The following is an 18,700-nucleotide window of genomic DNA, read 5'->3' as shown; positions in this document are numbered from 1 at the left end:
AGGAGAAAGCACAGACCACGTCAAATGACCATCACCACCATGGCAATGAGAATGCATTGACAACGAACTACAAGGAGAGCAATACGCTTCTGAAGTCGCCACTGAGACATTATGAGGATGCTGAGAATGACGTCGGCAAGAGGCATGTGAATTCGAAGAAGGTAAATATTTTCTCTTGTGTTGTTTATATTTTGTACATTTTGCAATGTGATAGCTAAGTAGCGTAAGCGTTTTTGAATGCACATAATCAAACTCATTATTGACAATATACAAAAAAAGAGTTTACCAATATGGCGCCGACGTCAGTCTGTGCTGCTTCATTTTCCGCTCTTCCACAGTCTTCACTTCCGTTTTAAGGCAAACAGTTGCATTAAACCTGCTTGACCGACCACACTAGACAGTACCGTCGAGCAAAATATTAATGTTTTATTAGCATGACAACATATTTAAGGCCACTCTAATTTGGAGTCTAATGCATAAACCTCGTGATGTTAGAACAGTTGTATATGTACCCCATGCAAATAAAAGGTTTAAAACTTGTTTTCTGAGTTCCAAATACAAACATTATACTAACAAGTGCTAACCACTAAATTGATAATTATGACAACACCACAAAAGCTGTGTGTAAAAGATGCGACGAAATGATACCGAAACAAGTTATTTTACACACGTAACCTCAGTCGCTTATTGATTTATTTATTCATCGCGCGTCCCATAAGTTGACAACCTTCTATATATGTTTTTACGTTTTAGTATATACAATAGTAATTTACTTACCAAGTTCAAATCTCATGTATGATGTTAACGTTTAGGTGTAACAATTTGCATCAGTGTGCATCAAGAAGCTGTGGACGGAATCCATTCATTACCGTGGTAAGATTTTTTTATTTACTCTGTATATTTTCTGTTCCCAGCAGCATCAACAGCGACACGTATCGTTTAGGTCACGATTAATGTATTTTGTGGGTAAGCAGATGCTCGGGCCTGCGTTTAAAAAGCCTCTTTTGAAAAAACTATAATAATTCCGTTCGTTCTTACATTATACAAATATTCTGCAGATTTGTGACAAGTATTTACAATTATGCTAAATTGTGTATTATCTTATTATTTTACAAGTAGAGCAATCGATGTCTTATGAAAACTGTTATCTGAAAGTCTGTCGTACGCAATGGTCGGGAATTTCGTTACATCGAATGGCTTTACAGCGTATGTCATGACATACGCTTATATGTTGAATATTTGCTTTCGCACACCTTTGTTAATTGTTCTAATGTATTTGTATCGCAAACACCGAACATACGCTTATATTTTTGGGTAAACTGATCCTCAAGTTTGCATTAACAGAGATTGATATGTTTTGACATAATTATCCTTAAACATAAATTCCGTTAATTCTAAAGATGTTTCTGCGAATACACGACGAATATTTCTGAATGATGGACACTATATTTTAAATAGTGGCGAATATAACAAATTGTTTTATGTACATACATGCCGAAACTACAAACTTTTTATGTAGACAAATGCCCAAAATGTCTATACTTATTCTGAACGAGCTCCGATTATTGTCAAGAACAGCTTTGACGTATTGTCTTATCCATTGGTTCGAATGTTACATTTTGAAAGAGAAAATAGATAACAATCCCGAGATAAAATCCGTTAAAATCAGGACCTCCATTTCTTTTGATGCTTACAAAGTGTTAAATTTCATGTATGTGTATTGATGATTTAAGCGTAATATATATTTCTGATTAATTAATTATTTCAATATATATGTAAGTCGTATAAATAACTATATAATTCCAATGATATCTTGCACATTTAATATCGACAACTGGAAGCTTCACACAAGTACAACGTTGTAATAATGCTCGAAAATATTACATCCTTATGGGCATACAGACAGTTTATTTTTTTACAATACAGTTTTGTATTATTATTATGACTTTCGTTATTTTTAGAGGATTTTCAAGTTATAATAAATCTCGTCGCAATCATCAACATCTGGATCATGATCATCGCTGCTACCGTCGTCGCATTAAGTTTAGTCATGGCTTCTACCGCTTTAGTCCTCGCAGAGAGGTTTTCTTTCGCACAAACCCTGGCTGCAAATCTAATAAGATAGAAATAGCAAACATTAAAATATGTGTAATCAACAAAAAATAAACATAAACATACAGAAATAAAAACTATGAACATACTTGTTTCAGTTTTCGTGACAATATATAACATTTATTCATGGAAATTCTTATATGTATAATTTATATACTGTTTGTTGTCTTGCGTGGAATATGTGATACAAGTTAATAACATTATATCAATATCATATTAAACAGGAAAATGCAGGGGTAGTTGTCTCCCGATCACAATATTGATAATAAAACTCAAGAGTGCATACAAAAGGGAATACATGTTAACCGTCGGCTTCTCTTTTATTTAATGCTAGTATCAATGCCAATGCCAATATGTGACATACATCTCTCTTCACGGAAGCATTAAAATAAAATATTTATTTAATTAAACGAAAAGTAAGAACTCAGTGTTTAAAAACTAACAATTATACACTTGGTTAAGCTTATGTCATGATGCATTTTCTAGCTTAATTTATGTTCGTAGATGTATTTTACCATAATGTATAATACACATTGTGGTTACAAAGGTGATCCACGTTTAGGTAATTGCCTTTTAAAACGTGCGTATCAAACAGTTTGTGATTTTGACTTTTTATCTCCCTCTTTAATTTTGACTGTTTCATCTCCCTCTTTAATTAATCATTGTATTATAAATGAAGTTAAAGCAAATGCGCACCGTTAAAGTAATCGTTGTAACCGTTTAAGGAATTTATATTAATGCCATAATAAAATTGATATGAAATTATTATACGCATATTACGACAATATTAAGATAAAACATAAATACATACGTTATTTGGATTCCTAACTCCATCGATGACGCATTTGGTTCCCATAGAAACGTCAGGTATGGGTTTACACTGGGCACTATTCGGGACAAAGCAGAAGAACGGTTGTTGATTTGTGATTTCGTTTATGTGGCAATCGACAACGTATCCATGTGCAAGATGATCTTCGGTGACGGCACCTTGTACATCCTTAAATAAGACGTTATTCATACGTTGACTTAAATAAAAGAGCATGCATGCATATTTGAACGCATATCAACATATTCAGTGCCCTAAGAAATTCTAATTGCGGCTTAAGCCTCGATTGTCACATAGAGTATTCGATGAATCACTATCTAAATATTAATATATGGGGATGTAAACTATACTTCTAAAATAATTATAATCTTAATATAAATACTAAAATCAGTTTACAAATAATTAATGAGCCAAAAGGTGAAGTAACGCCCGCAATATACCGACGGCAGGGTTATACTGTTACGTTTAGATCGTATTGTCTTATGCTTAAACGACGAAACGTAATGACAAATATCCATTTATAGTGAAACATATAGTGATGAACTGAAATTACCAGCAGGGAACATCGCGAGCTAGTGGCGCCAAAGACAAGTTGGCACTGCTCGTCCAATGTCAGGATTTTACCGGAAAGACCCTTGCAGAAGTCCATAATAAAGGAAGCCGTCGGGGGCAACAGGCATGTTGGGCGGAACTCATCCTCTGGAAGAATTCTGATTTAAAAAAAGTTATTGTCTATGTATTTATTTTATTTAATTATACACAAAAAGCTAGAACTGCGAATGATTCATTTTTTTATTTACGGATATATTTACTTAAGCTGTATATTATATTGCATAATACAAATTAAAGGTTACCCACCAGTAACAAATGAACAACACGACATATAGTTTAAAATGAAAATACCAATTTAATAGTATTGCGTTTAAGCCATGTCAGTTGTATATTCTGTATTACATTAACAAATTTACATTAAGTTTTATTGATCTAGTCCAGTTGACTTTCATTATTAACGAACCAAATAGAGATTTAAATACTGATCCACTGCCGATGTAAGTGGAATTTCACCATGTTTGTGTAAATAACAAATATGACTCAATTAGTCGGTTCTAGTAATAAAACAGTGAAAATCCATTTACATAAAGATGCAACTACGAACTATATAAGAACTTATTAGTAAACATTGCCTACAAATATGTCAATTTTTACTGCAGTTTCTTAAGTTTAACTGTACTTGACATTTTAAATTATATATACAAATAGCTAACAGCTACACTTGGATTATAAACAAGTATTGATGAGTCTATGCGTGCATTCTTTTAGAGAATTCGTGTATTCGGCTGCATCATTCGAGCTTTACGATGCCCGTTATTATGCTATAACTGTTTATGCATGAACAGAAAAAATAAGTAAATTTTCTTACAAATCGGTGAAAATTTCTAGTTCTTCGGACGAACACTGCGAAAATGTTCTATAGGTTGGAACGGTGCTTGTGGATGCAGAAATATCCCCACTGCCAACCATCAGGAACTTTAGGTCCTCACATGAATTCTGGAGACCATCATGTTGCATGCCCAATCTACATTAATAAACAGAAAGTCCAGATGCAAAGGCAGGCTAACTTTTTTATAATCTCTTTCAGGTCCTTTATTTGAAGTTAGTGGACACATATTCATGATACATATAATTGTAAATAAATTTTCCAAAAATTATAAAATTAACAATACCAGGTATTCGTGGTCCTTAATTTTTGGCAAGCGAAACATTACGAAACAACAAACACACATAGTAGAATAAAGCTGGGATCACTGCCTTTGAACGGTCAATGCAAAGCACTGGGGTTTTAACCGGTTTTAAAGCGTGCAATCTCACACTTAGCCCAGCAATATTTATGATACATATAAGAGTAAATAACATTTCAAAAATTAAATAAAACTAACAATAGCGCTACCAGCCCCTGAATGCTGACAATGTAACAACATTGAAGCTGTGTACAGAATACAAGTTACAGCATCCACGCAGCACTATCGAACTGTTGTGGAATTCAATATAAAGAAGTGGCACTTCAGCTGCTCCAGCAGTATTTCATCCTTTTTATACACAAGTTTGTGGTCCTTTATTTATGGCAAGTGACCAATTGCCCAACAGTATGGCACAATACGAAACAACAAACACGCATAGAAGAATAAAGCTGGGGTCACCGCCTTGGAATGGTCAATGTAAAGCATTGGGGTTTTCACCGGTTTAAGAGCGCTCAACCTCACACTTTGCTTAGCAATATTTATGATACATATAAGAGTAAATAAAATTTCAAAAATTAAATAAAACTAACAATAGCGCTACCAGCCTCTGAAGGCTGACAATATAACAACATTGAAGCTGTGTACAGAATACAAGTTACAGCATCCACGCAGCACTCATCGACCTGTTGTGGAATTCAATATAAAGAAGTGGCACTTCAACTGCTCCAGCAGTATTTCATTCTTTTTATACACACGTTCGTGGTCCTTTATTTATGGCAAGTGGCCAATTGCCCAACAGTATGGCACAATACGAAACAACAAACACGCATAGTAGAATAAAGCTTGGGTCACCGCCTTAGAATGGTAAATGCAAAGCACTGGGGGTTGTAACCGGTTTAGGAGCGCTCAACTCACACTTAAAACAGCAATATTCATGATACATATAAGTGTAAATAAAATTTCCAAAAATAACAGAAATAACAATAGCGCTACCAGCCTCTGAAGGCTGACAATATAACAACATTGATGATGTGTACTGGGATACACGTTAACTTTGAAATGATCAAAACGAAAACAAGCCTCCATACGCAAAGAAATTCACATGTTGACATGTTCAGCCGATATAAATGCAAACAAATACATGTAACGTATTTTTGTTGACGTTCACAAGTATAAACTGGAATACATGCTATGTGTGCTTTGACTTTATTAAATTGAGCAGTAGGACTCTTTGGATACATTCTTCTCAATAACAAATCGTTGCTTTCAATATATTAAATAACTCAATTTGTTTGAAGGACACGGACGCCCTCACAAAACTATCGATTTCAAAAAATATTCTTCTGTTGGTTAAAATACAACGGGAATTTATAACGGATAAATTAGTCCCAGTCACATTTGTTCAACTGTGAAAGGTGGTTACAAACAATAAAGTTTTAACTTTGAAATGTTGAGCAAAATCATATAAGTATTTAAAGAGGAGTTGGGGATTCACGCGGGACTATTTTTATATTATGTAGAGGTAAAATAGACAGTATCCATTGTTCTGCCAAATATCTTTTCTTATCGCTCATCTTCATATTTAAATCATTAATCTGTGAAAAAATGTATCGAGCTCGACCTGAAGTAAAAGTATAAATTAAAACACACATAGACTATACAGGTTGGGACTATACATTTTAGAGCGAAAAAAGAAAAAGGGAAGTAATAATGTTGTTATGCAAAATTGTTGGCAATCAAATTGCCTTTTTTTTTTTAAATCTACACATTTTGGTAATATAACTTTAAATATGTGATCAAGATTCACCCCGTAAGTAAACAGGGCTGTTTGAAAGAACAAATGCTTTAATAATATACAATGTTGAAATGCACAATTGTTATACCCATGTCCAAGCTCATGAGCCATTGTTTCCATGACATCGGCAGTGAACTCATTTATCGAAGAGTGATATCCAAGATCGAAGGCAAGCTGCCAGCACATGCTATACGTATAGGCAATACCTGCAGGTCAAATTATTGTGTTATTATAACTCAATGCATTGATAAGTTTGTATAACTCCAGAAACAATTTTTACATTTTATAGCTGTTATCAAAAGATGTTTAATTGTTAACATTGTTAGTTTTTACATTATCAACACAATAAATATGTAGCTGCACCAACTCAAGGAAATCTTATTTTCAACACAAAATGCTGCCCGATGCATACATCCATTACTTGCTTTAAATTGTGCGGAGTAATCGCAAACTGTTGTTTTTATATAAAACTCTTGTTAACTAACATTGAACTTAAGAACTGATTGTTTAGAGGCTTTAAAAATACCGACCCTGTCATTGCGGGAAAACCTTTATGCCGATAAACTTGTGTTACATGAACCAGTAATGCAACAGTACTTTTTTGTACTGTTGTTCAATACCTACGTATCAATTATTATTAGTTAATTTAAATTTTTGACATATTTTCGTAATGTAAGCACTTGAATGTCACTAACTGTGCTTGTATACCAATGCATATTGCTCTTAATTTGTGTTTTAGCAAACATCGCTATAATAATACAATGAAAAACAAGTGTTACCGAGACGATTTGCTCCTGTAGATGATCGCAGGTCAAACCTATAATACATGCGGGCATTGAATATCACAGTTACGAAAACAGAACCTTAGTCACAAAATAACTTAATTTGGAGAAACATATTTAATACAATCGAGTGGATCATACTGAATTATTTTTTAAGTTGACAATGGCTAATTGTCTTATCTTAACATTGTAAAGTTTTTGTTAAGATGTTTTCTTACAATATACACATTGATACATTATAATTAACCCATATATTATATTTTGCTTCTTTTTAGAATATTAGGTGTCGTTCTATTTAATGACACTAGCAGTGACTTCTGTATATTTTCAATATACATTTTTGAAAAATTGGTTGATTTCAGAAGCGGTTTCATTATAAAAATGTACGTTTGTAGAAAACTGTGTAGTGCCTGTTAGTTTAAATGAAACGTCGTGCAAAGTATCCATGGTTTTCAAAGTCCATTATATAATATGTATTACCCGGTAATCAATGTCGCGTGGTCATATGGTACTGGTGATATGTACGTATCCAGGAACACTCGGAATGAAGTCAACGTAGCAAAATCAGTCAGGACACCTTGGTTGAGGTTATCAGTCACAAAACTGTAATCCGTGTTCTGAAAAAAGAATGTGGGGGGGGGGATGTACTGAATGTAATTATTGCAATGTCATGAAACAAGAACTCGAAATAATAGGAACTGTCCGTAATGAATTATTTAATTTAAATTTCAAAAGCAGCAATATCTTTCCTGGACTCCGTTTGCTGAAGGTACATTGCATAGGAAGATTTATGAAGCAACATTGTATATGATCGTTATTGAAAATAGCCATTCGTAAATACTTGCTCGCATGCCTTTTTTAAGTGCACTAGCATAAATCATGTTTGAATGTGTTTGAAATTTTAAACATGATTTTAGTTTTATTCTTATTATTAATTTTAGTTGGTTTAAAGGGGCCTTTTCACAGATTTTGGCATTTTTTTAACTTATTCATTAAATGCTTTATATTGATAAATGTAAACATTGGATCATAAAAGCTCCAGTAAAAAATCAAGAAAAAAAAATAAAAAAAGGAAAAGAACATTGCCCGGAGCAGGTTTCGAACCAGTGACCCCTGGAGTCATGCCAGAGTCCTGAAGTAAAAACGCTTTAGCCTACTGAGCTATTCCGCCGAGTACACATTCTTGACGTATTTTATACCTTATATAAGCAATCTTCGTAGTTTCACAAAATTTAACGACAAAAACAGAACTCTCCAAATTATTCAATCGTTTCGCGTTGCAATGCTTTATAATTTTTAGGTTTTAAAATCGTCAAAAGATGCATATAATGGCTATATTAGAGCATGGTTAATGTTCAGTATTACTGTTTCCTCACAAATATCATAACTAAAACGAAAGCTTACGAATCTGAAACAACTTTTTTCAATTTTGTCAATTTACCAAAGCGTGAAAAGATCCCTTTAAAGTTCATGTTTCTCGAGAACTTTGTATATCCGCAAAGCATTATATACTTATTTCTGTGTTTTCTGAAACCATTTTCATTCGTGAAGACCAGATTCGAACACTATTTTCTTTTAATGGTTAAAATAAAAATATTTCGCAAGTTATTCTTAAGCATAATTCTTATTTTAAGATTGTTGAAAGCTATAACTGCCAGGAAAGGCAGATTGTTAAGCGGATTTAAATTTATTTAAAACATATTATACATGATTTGTATGAAAGCAATGAGTGCATAAAATCATGTATCGCAATTGCATTTATTTTATTTATTCGTGTATATACACAAAATGAAACTTCAGCAGGAGACAGCCCATATGATGATTTGCCTAGCTTTACCAATGGCAAGGAACCAATCGAAAAACAATTAGATAACAAAGCAAATATAATAGACAACCCACACAACCAACATTATTCCGTCTTAAGAAGCAATTGGTTTGTTATTGAAAAGCTGGTCATTTGAATGCAAAAAATGGAATTAAAAAATGATCACAGATTTAGTAGAAACATTTACAACTTTTATTTAACACCGCCCATCGACCATCTTTTCGAAATAACTGTAAAGTGACCTAATGCTACATACATATGTTTATTGGCTATGCTTCTGGAAAATAATTAATTGAAAATGCACTTTAGAATAATGCTAGAGCTGTGTATCTAACAGTATCTGATTGGATAGCATTTTTTCCAATGAATTAAACATAAATTACAATTATACAAAATAGTATATGATTGATTATACTCCTATATGTAAACTCTTAATTGACATTTTCGGAATAAATAACAACTATAACCTTTTGAATAGTCTTTTAAGTAAATGCATCAAATAACGCATTATGTTGTATATTTGTATAAATAATTGATGGATAACATGCATCGCAAATAATAAATTGTAATGTTACTTTTACCTACATAACATATTGCACACATATTGTAATAATTGAGGAGGGCAAATAATACATGTGATATTCAAATAATAGATTTACCCCAGGTGGGAACACTACGTTCACAATCTGTACAGCAATATTCTGAGGCAAAGCCGTTGCGCCTCTGTACAACAGATTATTATACTGCCTCAACGTCTGATACATTATGGTAAGCTGGAACATAAGCATACACTTACTAACGAATAATCGCGTCCTTCCATGGTGCATGACTTATTCCAGTTGTAAAACTATCAAAGAGCATACGTGACATACGACGTGTGGTCAACAATAGTACCGTGATAAATTGTACGCATGTCATCATAGGTTAACTGTGTTATTAAATCGTGAATTCTAAATGAACACTTTACAACATGACCTTGGATTAATGTTAGGAGATAATACACTAGACGAATTGCATTCAGTTTTTGTACCTCGTTTGCCACCAGCGTAAAGAACTTTGAAATATCAGCTCGAGTCTTTGCCATTTGATTGTTGTTCAGAGGTAGAAACCTATATAAATATATTTTTGTAAAATCAATTAATATATGGTTGTACTTAAGGTATGGACTTTTAAGGACTAATTAACCTATAGTGTCAATGGTTTTATTACAAATGCAACTTATGAATTACATTCTCTCAACAAATAGATGATTCGCGTATCAATATGCGCATTCAAAGCGAATAGCATTACATACGCGTACTTATCAAAGAGGTTAGTCCTTCACAATTTTACTTCTTCTAAAGTATCTCCGTCACTTTCCACTATGGAAAAAGCAAACCTAGTCTGGATTACATGCCCCTTTGTATACAAGCTGGGAACCAGACTAAAGCAAACCCTGTTAACGATTAGCGATCGTTGCTCGTTTGTTTAAAACGTAGTTGTTTTTTCATGTTCAGTTTTCACCCTATATAACAGTTTGAAATGTGTTGTGTGCACGAGAGGATACCTATGGTAAGGAGAGAGATCACGATGTCATTGAACGTTTATACAATCAATGGATTTTTGTATAAAAATGAGCATCCATATAATTTAGAAAATGTGACAATACGATAGTTATATTGTTCCTAAGACGTTTCGTAAATATCTGCTCGGCCGCAAAATCGAAGATTTCGTTTCAATGAAATGATTTGATAGTGCCGTTCAGGAACTAAAATCTAGTCTGATTATGTGAGTTTTATGGTCTTATGAGCGTCTTATTTCCATCAACTGGAACATACCACCTCTTTTCTAATTATCTCGACATATTAGTTTTCGAAAATTAAGTTCTTGCAATAACGTTGAAATCACGTTGCCGCTTTTCTTGGGTTCTACTTCGTTTTATTTGATATAATTTGTGTTCAATTTTTTTTTGTATCAGAAAGTATTCCATATGAAGATTTACATACATAACAAGATATTTAAGATAATTAGCTGCAAATGTTGTTCTTGTTTGTGTTAACAAATTACCATTTAAATACCAAAGTGTGTTAAACCTAGATGTTTGCCTTGTTATGCATGAACGTATTTACATTGATACGAAAATACATTTTTTAAGCAATAAACACCAGGAAAATACAAACGCAATTCTTGATATATAATTGGCAATTAAATAATCTATAAATATGTGCTTACTTGTTGACCACGACCGTGTCCACAAACACAACCACTTTTGGCACGACTGCGGTTTCGATGTCATCCACTATCGCTCGTTGCCGGTGTTGTTGCCTTTTCGTTCTAAGATTCTCCGTCAGTTTTAAGAAATCTGATTAAAAATACGACTACGTGTTAACTAATTAAAAATAATATCTAGTTTTCGCATATGGATAGCCCGTATTAATACGTACATATACTTTACAAAAAAGAGCACCTTTATTCTGTGAAGTTATTAACCTATTTATTTTAGCTCGATTGCATCGAAAGCCTAAGGCTTATATCAACGCTCTCCAGTCAGTTCCCTGGGCCTTGAACCAGTATTTGGTCTCTTAGGGAGAATGCACCAACGGTGGGGTGCAAACGTGTGAACTCCCGATCGCTAGGCGGACACAATATCCATTACACCACGGCGACCTATATTTATTCAGTTTGCAATATAGCATGAGGTATGTTTATGATGTACGTTTCATTGAACTATTATGCCCTTAAGATCTACCGGCAAACCCGGATGTTTGCGCATACGATGTGCAATATTACCAAGGCCATGAACGCCTTTGACGACTTCCGACCTATGCGGGTATCAAATCACCCTTTAGACGGGGCTAAAAACGCCGGGTTGTCATCCACTACAAGAGCTCGGCATAACCAGGTGAGCTTAAATATAGCGCATCCAAACGACCGCGTACTACCAGCTCATAATAGCATCACAATGGTATGTATTTAATTAAAAAAACGTTTAATATTACCGATGGCATTCAATATATTACTTTATGTTAATGCTACAACTATATGCTATCGCTAATATGCCGTAATAATAAAGTATAACCGGGCTCAGGTGTTGATGGTGTTGATGGTGAAACCGCCTCGTTGTTAAATTGAAGTTCCAACACTTTTCCTCTGCCGTTGAAAAAGTCAAGAGCACCTCCGTGACGTACTAATCCGTACTATGGACAAAAACAAGCAAGCATATCAATAATTATAGCAATTGTACTCCTATGTAAAAAGTATGTCTAAGATGAAATATGTATGTGGTTTGCGTCATTGTGAATTGATTAAAAAGCCCATAAATACTAAAACAAATCAAAATCAACGAATATTCTGTACACTATTTCGAAACGTAAAGGTGTAATTTTATTTTACAAAATATGTTGCGAAATATTCGTCGATTTTGAGTATTTAGGATACTTAGAGTATGAAAAGTTGATAAACACGACGATTTAGTATATATTAGTATATATTTACCCAATTAAACGTATTCAATGTATGTCGTCTATCTATTAAGCTCAAATATGTAAATTACTGCTGTTTTTGTTTTAAAATGAAATGTACATGTACATATATTGCATACGTTCTCAAAATATTAAGTATATATTTCTTAAATTAATCAACAGTGGTATTAAATATGTTTCTTAATGATCTTTAACTATACAATTTAATCCATGCATGTCATCTACCATATACTTGTGTTGCGAAATGTTACGTAACACGTTCATTTTAAACACGTTCTTATTTATTGCATTTCCAATAATTGTTAATGTAAATGGAATACAATTCACTATTGGATTTGTATACTCAGCGTCTCCTTGTGTTTCAGTAGTTTGTTTTGGGTTATTTCTTGTTATGCCTCACCATGGTTTTATAGTCTCACTATGTTGGTTTTATAAAATGCTGTTAATTGATATTATTAATGTATGTAGTATTTGTAATGTTAAGCAACCTCGCTTTCTCATAATTTAAGTAGTTGTCAGAAATATGTATATACGTTCATAAATGTTGTTATCAATTGCATGTACTAAAATGAGTTCACATTGGGCAATTGGTTTTCTGAAATATTGTCATTAAAATCTTGAATCAGGAATCTATATGAGTCGTAACGATTGTATTTCATATCATATAACTAGCAAATTAGAAATGCATTTTCCGACAGGAATGTTTATGGTTGATTTAAAAACCTTCTCTATTGACGAATTTGTGTTCAATTATTTGCTTAGACGAAAAGTAAAAATATATCAATCGGCTTTTAGAAAAATATTCAACAAACATAAATCATAGAAATTTACTGTGCTAGTAGTCCCGTCCAATTCCACATCCACTCTGTATATGATATCTCTGTCCTCCGATGTGTAGATAGCAGAGTTCTGGGTATAAAATGTACAGAAATAATATATATGAGTTACTATTTCATCCGTGAAATCAGAGTTTTATAACAAGACAATTAAGGTGAGGGAACACAAATATTGTTCGGTATTACATGTAATTACACAGCAAACCCATTACATTGTTTGGATTTAGATGACCACTTGATTAAGTTGAACAGTAATACGTAAGGAATACCGCATTCAACGACCTAGCTTCATAACAACCGTATTTAAAAACTACAAAAATAAATCAAATCACTATTTGGTATTTCTTACCCAGAACTGAATACTTGTTTTTCATTTCCTAAGACAGATCGCATGCTATCCCTCAATTATTCAATAATTGGTCAGTGGTTGTACAAAAAAGTTAGTAATAATAAATAATGCATTAAAGGGGCCTTTTCACAGATTTTGGCATTTTTTTAACTTATTCATTAAATGCTTTATATTGATAAATGTAAACATTGGATCGTAAAAGCTCCAGTAAAAAATCAAGAAAAAAAATAAAAAAAGGAAAAGAACATTGCCCGGAGCAGGTTTCGAACCAGTGACCCTTGGAGTCCTGCCAGAGTCCTGAAGTAAAAACGCTTTAGCCAACTGAGCTATTCCGCCGAGTACACATTCTTGACGTATTTTATACCTTATATAAGCAATCTTCGTAGTTTCACAAAATTTAACGACAAAAACAGAACTCTCCAAATTATTCAATCGTTTCGCGTTGCAACGCTTTATAATTTTTAGGTTTTAAAATCGTCAAAAGATGCATATAATGGCTATATTAGAGCATGGTTAATGTCCAGTATTACTGTTTCCTCACAAATATCATAACTAAAACGAAAACTTACGAATCTGAAACAACTTTTTTCAATTTTGTCAATTTACCAAAGCGTGAAAAGATCCCTTTAACGCTTAAACCGTTAATGAGAGGACGGTATTCAATACAGTGTATGCTACTGTTCTCCTAGTGAAACGTTGAGTTTAGATAAGGATGTACTGATTGTACTCGTTAAGATAGTCACTATACGCAGCACTTGAGCGTATATTTCATACCGCCACTCTCCTTCCAACAGGCTGTGTGTCATTCAAGCTTAGGTCAAAGTGTTGCCTGATCAGTGGCTTGGAACCGTGTGGTATGCCGTCGATTTCCATGTCCAGAAATATGTTCTCCTAAAATTGAACAGGAAGGATATAAATAAATCAATGCCGTCAACATTCCTGTGTCGAATCAATATTTAAGCGATTTAAAATGATTTTAATACAGGTATTTATTTTTAGTATTTTTAAGAGTACACTAATATGAAATAGGTATGCAAAATAAATAATCTACCCTATAATGGTAATATTAATAAAATGCTGTTTATTTCAATGACATTCAAAACAACAAAATATACGTAATGTCTATACGTTCTTTCGTATTTATTGTTTGCGTAGATTGCAGGGATTTCCCACAGGTGTTTATGACATTTGCATATGAATGAGCTGAACTTATATAACACAAAAATGCTTAAACTGAAATGGTTACTACAGTCCAATGAGAAACTTTTTAAAATCATGCTTTACGATTCAAATATATACATATCACATTATTTATTGCAGAACTGTGCGTATTCTGGGAATTACTAAATTTAACTCAAACAATTAAAGTCAATAATGTTTACGTCTAAAGCAGCACCCATCTCAGGTCCCACAGGGTTATGGCGACGCAACGTTCCATTCCTCTCTATGGCTGGAATGTTTGTTAATGGCAATGGAAATTTATTTTAAGTCAAAAATTGTTAATAAATATGCAGGCGATTATACAATTATCAAAATGCGAATGTACAGCTACGCATTGTTTTAATATTACCCGATCTTTAATTGACAAAACATTGAATGAATGATAATCCTTAAGGAAAATATTTCAATGAATATACTTATTTAATCTTTCATGTTGGTGTTAATTCTGTTGCATATTATATGTTAAATAATATCTACTAAAATTGACACGTATTGAAAAACAATTTATAATTTCCGAGAGACAAGGAACGTTTTCATCAGAAGTTAAATAATGTGCTGAAATATTTTACTGCAAACATGCACCTGCATTTGCATTCAGGCACAAAACAGTTAAGTGTCTGTTTTATATAGTTACTTGAACATGGAGAAAATATCATGACTATCATGGCTTTCAGATACATTGTATGTTAAACTGAGCGTACACACCGAATAAAAAAGGAGAAAAAAATACAAAATCTATGGCATCTAGAGACGAAGGAAAGTCTGAAAAAAAAGAGAGATACAAAACACGATGTAATAAATCTATGTATTTAACCCATTTCATCCCTGAAATTATCTTAAAAAACTGCATCAACTATTTTGTAAACATTTAAATCAAGGCCTTAAAGAAAAACATAAAACTTTCTCATAGATATGCACATAATTATAATGACAAACCTATCGCGTACGTAAGCATTTATTATACATTCGACGGAACATTAATGTTAAAATGATTGAACCTCTGTAAGAAATTGATTATTTTTTGTTTCACTTTATTCTTTAAATAAGCTTTAAGTTTTATAAGTTTAAATAAGCTATAAGTTTTTTAACTTGGAATGTTTATTTTTCTCCAAAAATGGTATTTGGACTGAATTTAATCGGATTCTTGACCGGAAATTTATCTTTCAAATGTATGTCGGTTTTGATTGACCAGTTTACAAAAATATTTAAAGACGGTTTCATCATTTAATAGTAAGTGATTAAAAAGTGATTAAACATGATGATATATGGCCATAGCTGTACCACATTCTGACAAGAAAAAAACAACATGGTTACGTTAAAGGTGCATGGTACAAAGGACTTAACAGTAAAGCAATATTATCAAGAATGCATCGATAATTCTTGATGTTTGCGTTCCTTTTTATAATAATTGTGTTGTTTTGTTAGTCATTTTCGGATAACTATGTATGAGGTTTGGCAAGCCTTTTAAAAAGTCTTTAACCCTTATGTTAAGCATCGACAATTCCAAAGGGGTAAATCCAGGTTGATTATGTATATAATGTGTCCTTTTACCTTGGTGTTTTAATAAGGCAATTGTACAATTATGATTAATATTTTGCCATCTGGACATCAGTTTTTTTTCTGGCGAAAGCGTAAATGTTATTAATAATACTATATGTAACGCTGTATCAATATACTCTATATTTTTACATGATCTTACAATTGAATATTGCAATAGGATGCAATCGGGTACACATATATTAAATTTATTTAAATTACCGTTAACCAGTGATCCTCCTGCCAGAGGTGCAAGCTCTAGTGTAAGCAGCAACCCAATCATTACAATTGGACCAATCTGAAAAGTTTTATTATCAAGTCATATGCGAAAATAAATGCTATTATAATGGTGAAAAGATGTGTCAATAGTGGCTTTATTTACGCAAACCAATAAATAATATTATTAAGGTGAATAAGGGAAGCGGACAACGACAACGAGCGAGGCATGGTGTTGTAATGCGCATGGGCGGGTTAGAGGGTTAGGGTTAGGGTTAGGGTTAGGTTAGGGGGTCGGGTTTGGGTTAGGGTTAGCCTTAATCCATACCCTAACCCTAACCCGACCCCTAACCTAACCTTAACCCTAACCTAACTATAACCCAGGGTTATCTCCCCTATACCATGCCTCTCTCATTGTAATTGTCCTCTTCCCGGTGAATAATGAATTAAAAGCGACAATTGATTTACACTATTTTTACCCCCTACAAAAATGTCTCAAACTGGTTATAACAAGTGCGTAAAACAAACCCCTTGCTGACAGTGTAATTATATGACCGAATACATTAACGGAATGGTCGAACTGTAATGTGTGTAAGCTTTTAGATCCAGGATGGCCGAATTCCAATCACGGATGGTAAACTGTTCTTTTTTTAATTTGCTCCGGATATTATTTTTGTAATTTGCATATGCTTAAACTGATAAATGTTTGCTTTGAATTTCTGATTTTAAACTATATCAACAAAGGAACCTAGCTTTATTAAAATATTAGGTATAAGAAAAAGGTACAAACAATAGGAGATCTACATGAAAATAGATACGCTGTTAAAAACTTTCAATAAATTATGGCGTTACAAAAATAATTACATGTTTGTTTTTCTATATGATTTGATAGAAATATGAAACTTAGTTTTTTATTTTCATATTTATAATTTTTTAAGGGTTGTACATTAAAATAAATGAGCTAAGTTTGTCGAATAAATCGGATAATTTTTACATGATGGCCCTCTTATTACTGACTGTCAAGAATTAACCGAATGTGTGGAACGTGGAAATACTAATCAAAAAAATTGTTAGGTACAATTGTCAAATATAGAAGACACATCGGGTTGATTATTGTGCTTCTTGTGTACTTTTCGCAAACTGATTCCCAGACATCGGTTCCTACGGACATTTTTTCGCATATCATCCGATTCTCGACTGACGGGCAAGTTAAATCGAAAAAAAAAATGACATCAGCATATGGAAATTTACGCAGATATAATTGCACTATGTTCGTTATAAAACTGGATGTTGCATGTTAAATTAAGCATAAAGTATGTATGCAGGAAACGTGTGATTTTGGGATCGTGATGATAAAAAGGTATGTATTGCCTTTCGTATTAGGAAAACAAAGATCAATGTATAAGGATTTGTTACTGTTGTGGGATTGTACCAATCTGCAAAGCGTTAAACAGTAATATGCGTGCTGCAATGCATATGTTGAAATCAGTGTTTCGATAATGGAAAACATTTTGTGTTAAGACTTTGTCGGGACTAAATATTTGTATAGACAAGATCGTTATATAATAAATGTTAAATACATGTGAATGTGCGAGGAATAATGCCAGACGTCAAGTCGGGTAAGGCTATCGTTCAAACCTGTAAAGACCTACATCGCCTTGCATTGACTTGTGGTTTAATACTCCAGTCATTTAATTGAATTGGTTTACAAAATGTCAAATCGCGTGAGACAGAAGAAGATTTTGTAGAGAAAATGATTTAACATTCGCTTCGATATAAAGTATAAAACAGATCAATATTAGTGTATATAGTCATATTCGATTTGATGCATTCCATTTAGTTTATTGATTTGTGATGCATTTGAAACACTGGAAATCAATATTGAGTCAGTTGCAATTTATTATTGTGTACATTTTGAATTATGATTATCAATAACAGTTGATTTATGAAACACTTCTTTGCTATGAGTTGTGTACAACTGTAACACACGTTTGAAAAAATG

General features: G+C 33.0%; 1 protein-coding gene across 1 annotated transcript; it reads right to left on the bottom strand.

The window, feature by feature from the left end:
* Positions 1-1,878: 1,878 nt before the first annotated feature.
* Positions 1,879-16,749, bottom strand: LOC127877124 (uncharacterized). The gene is made up of 15 exons (XM_052422770.1): positions 16,705-16,749; positions 15,108-15,175; positions 14,500-14,616; positions 13,372-13,449; positions 12,138-12,255; positions 11,291-11,420; positions 10,110-10,188; positions 9,739-9,852; positions 7,735-7,871; positions 7,252-7,289; positions 6,561-6,678; positions 4,359-4,514; positions 3,492-3,648; positions 2,924-3,109; positions 1,879-2,113 (listed from the first exon to the last, which is right to left on the bottom strand). Exons 2-15 carry the CDS (start codon positions 15,123-15,125, stop codon positions 2,066-2,068), a joined length of 1,494 nt encoding a protein of 497 aa, XP_052278730.1. The 5' UTR covers positions 15,126-15,175; positions 16,705-16,749; the 3' UTR covers positions 1,879-2,065.
* Positions 16,750-18,700: the final 1,951 nt, after the last annotated feature.

This window comes from Dreissena polymorpha, chromosome 4 (genome assembly GCF_020536995.1).
Source record: "Dreissena polymorpha isolate Duluth1 chromosome 4, UMN_Dpol_1.0, whole genome shotgun sequence".
In the NCBI taxonomy this organism is placed as follows: domain Eukaryota; kingdom Metazoa; phylum Mollusca; class Bivalvia; order Myida; family Dreissenidae; genus Dreissena; species Dreissena polymorpha.
Note: the sequence above shows the minus strand (reverse complement) of the source record. Positions and strands in the feature narration are given on the sequence as shown.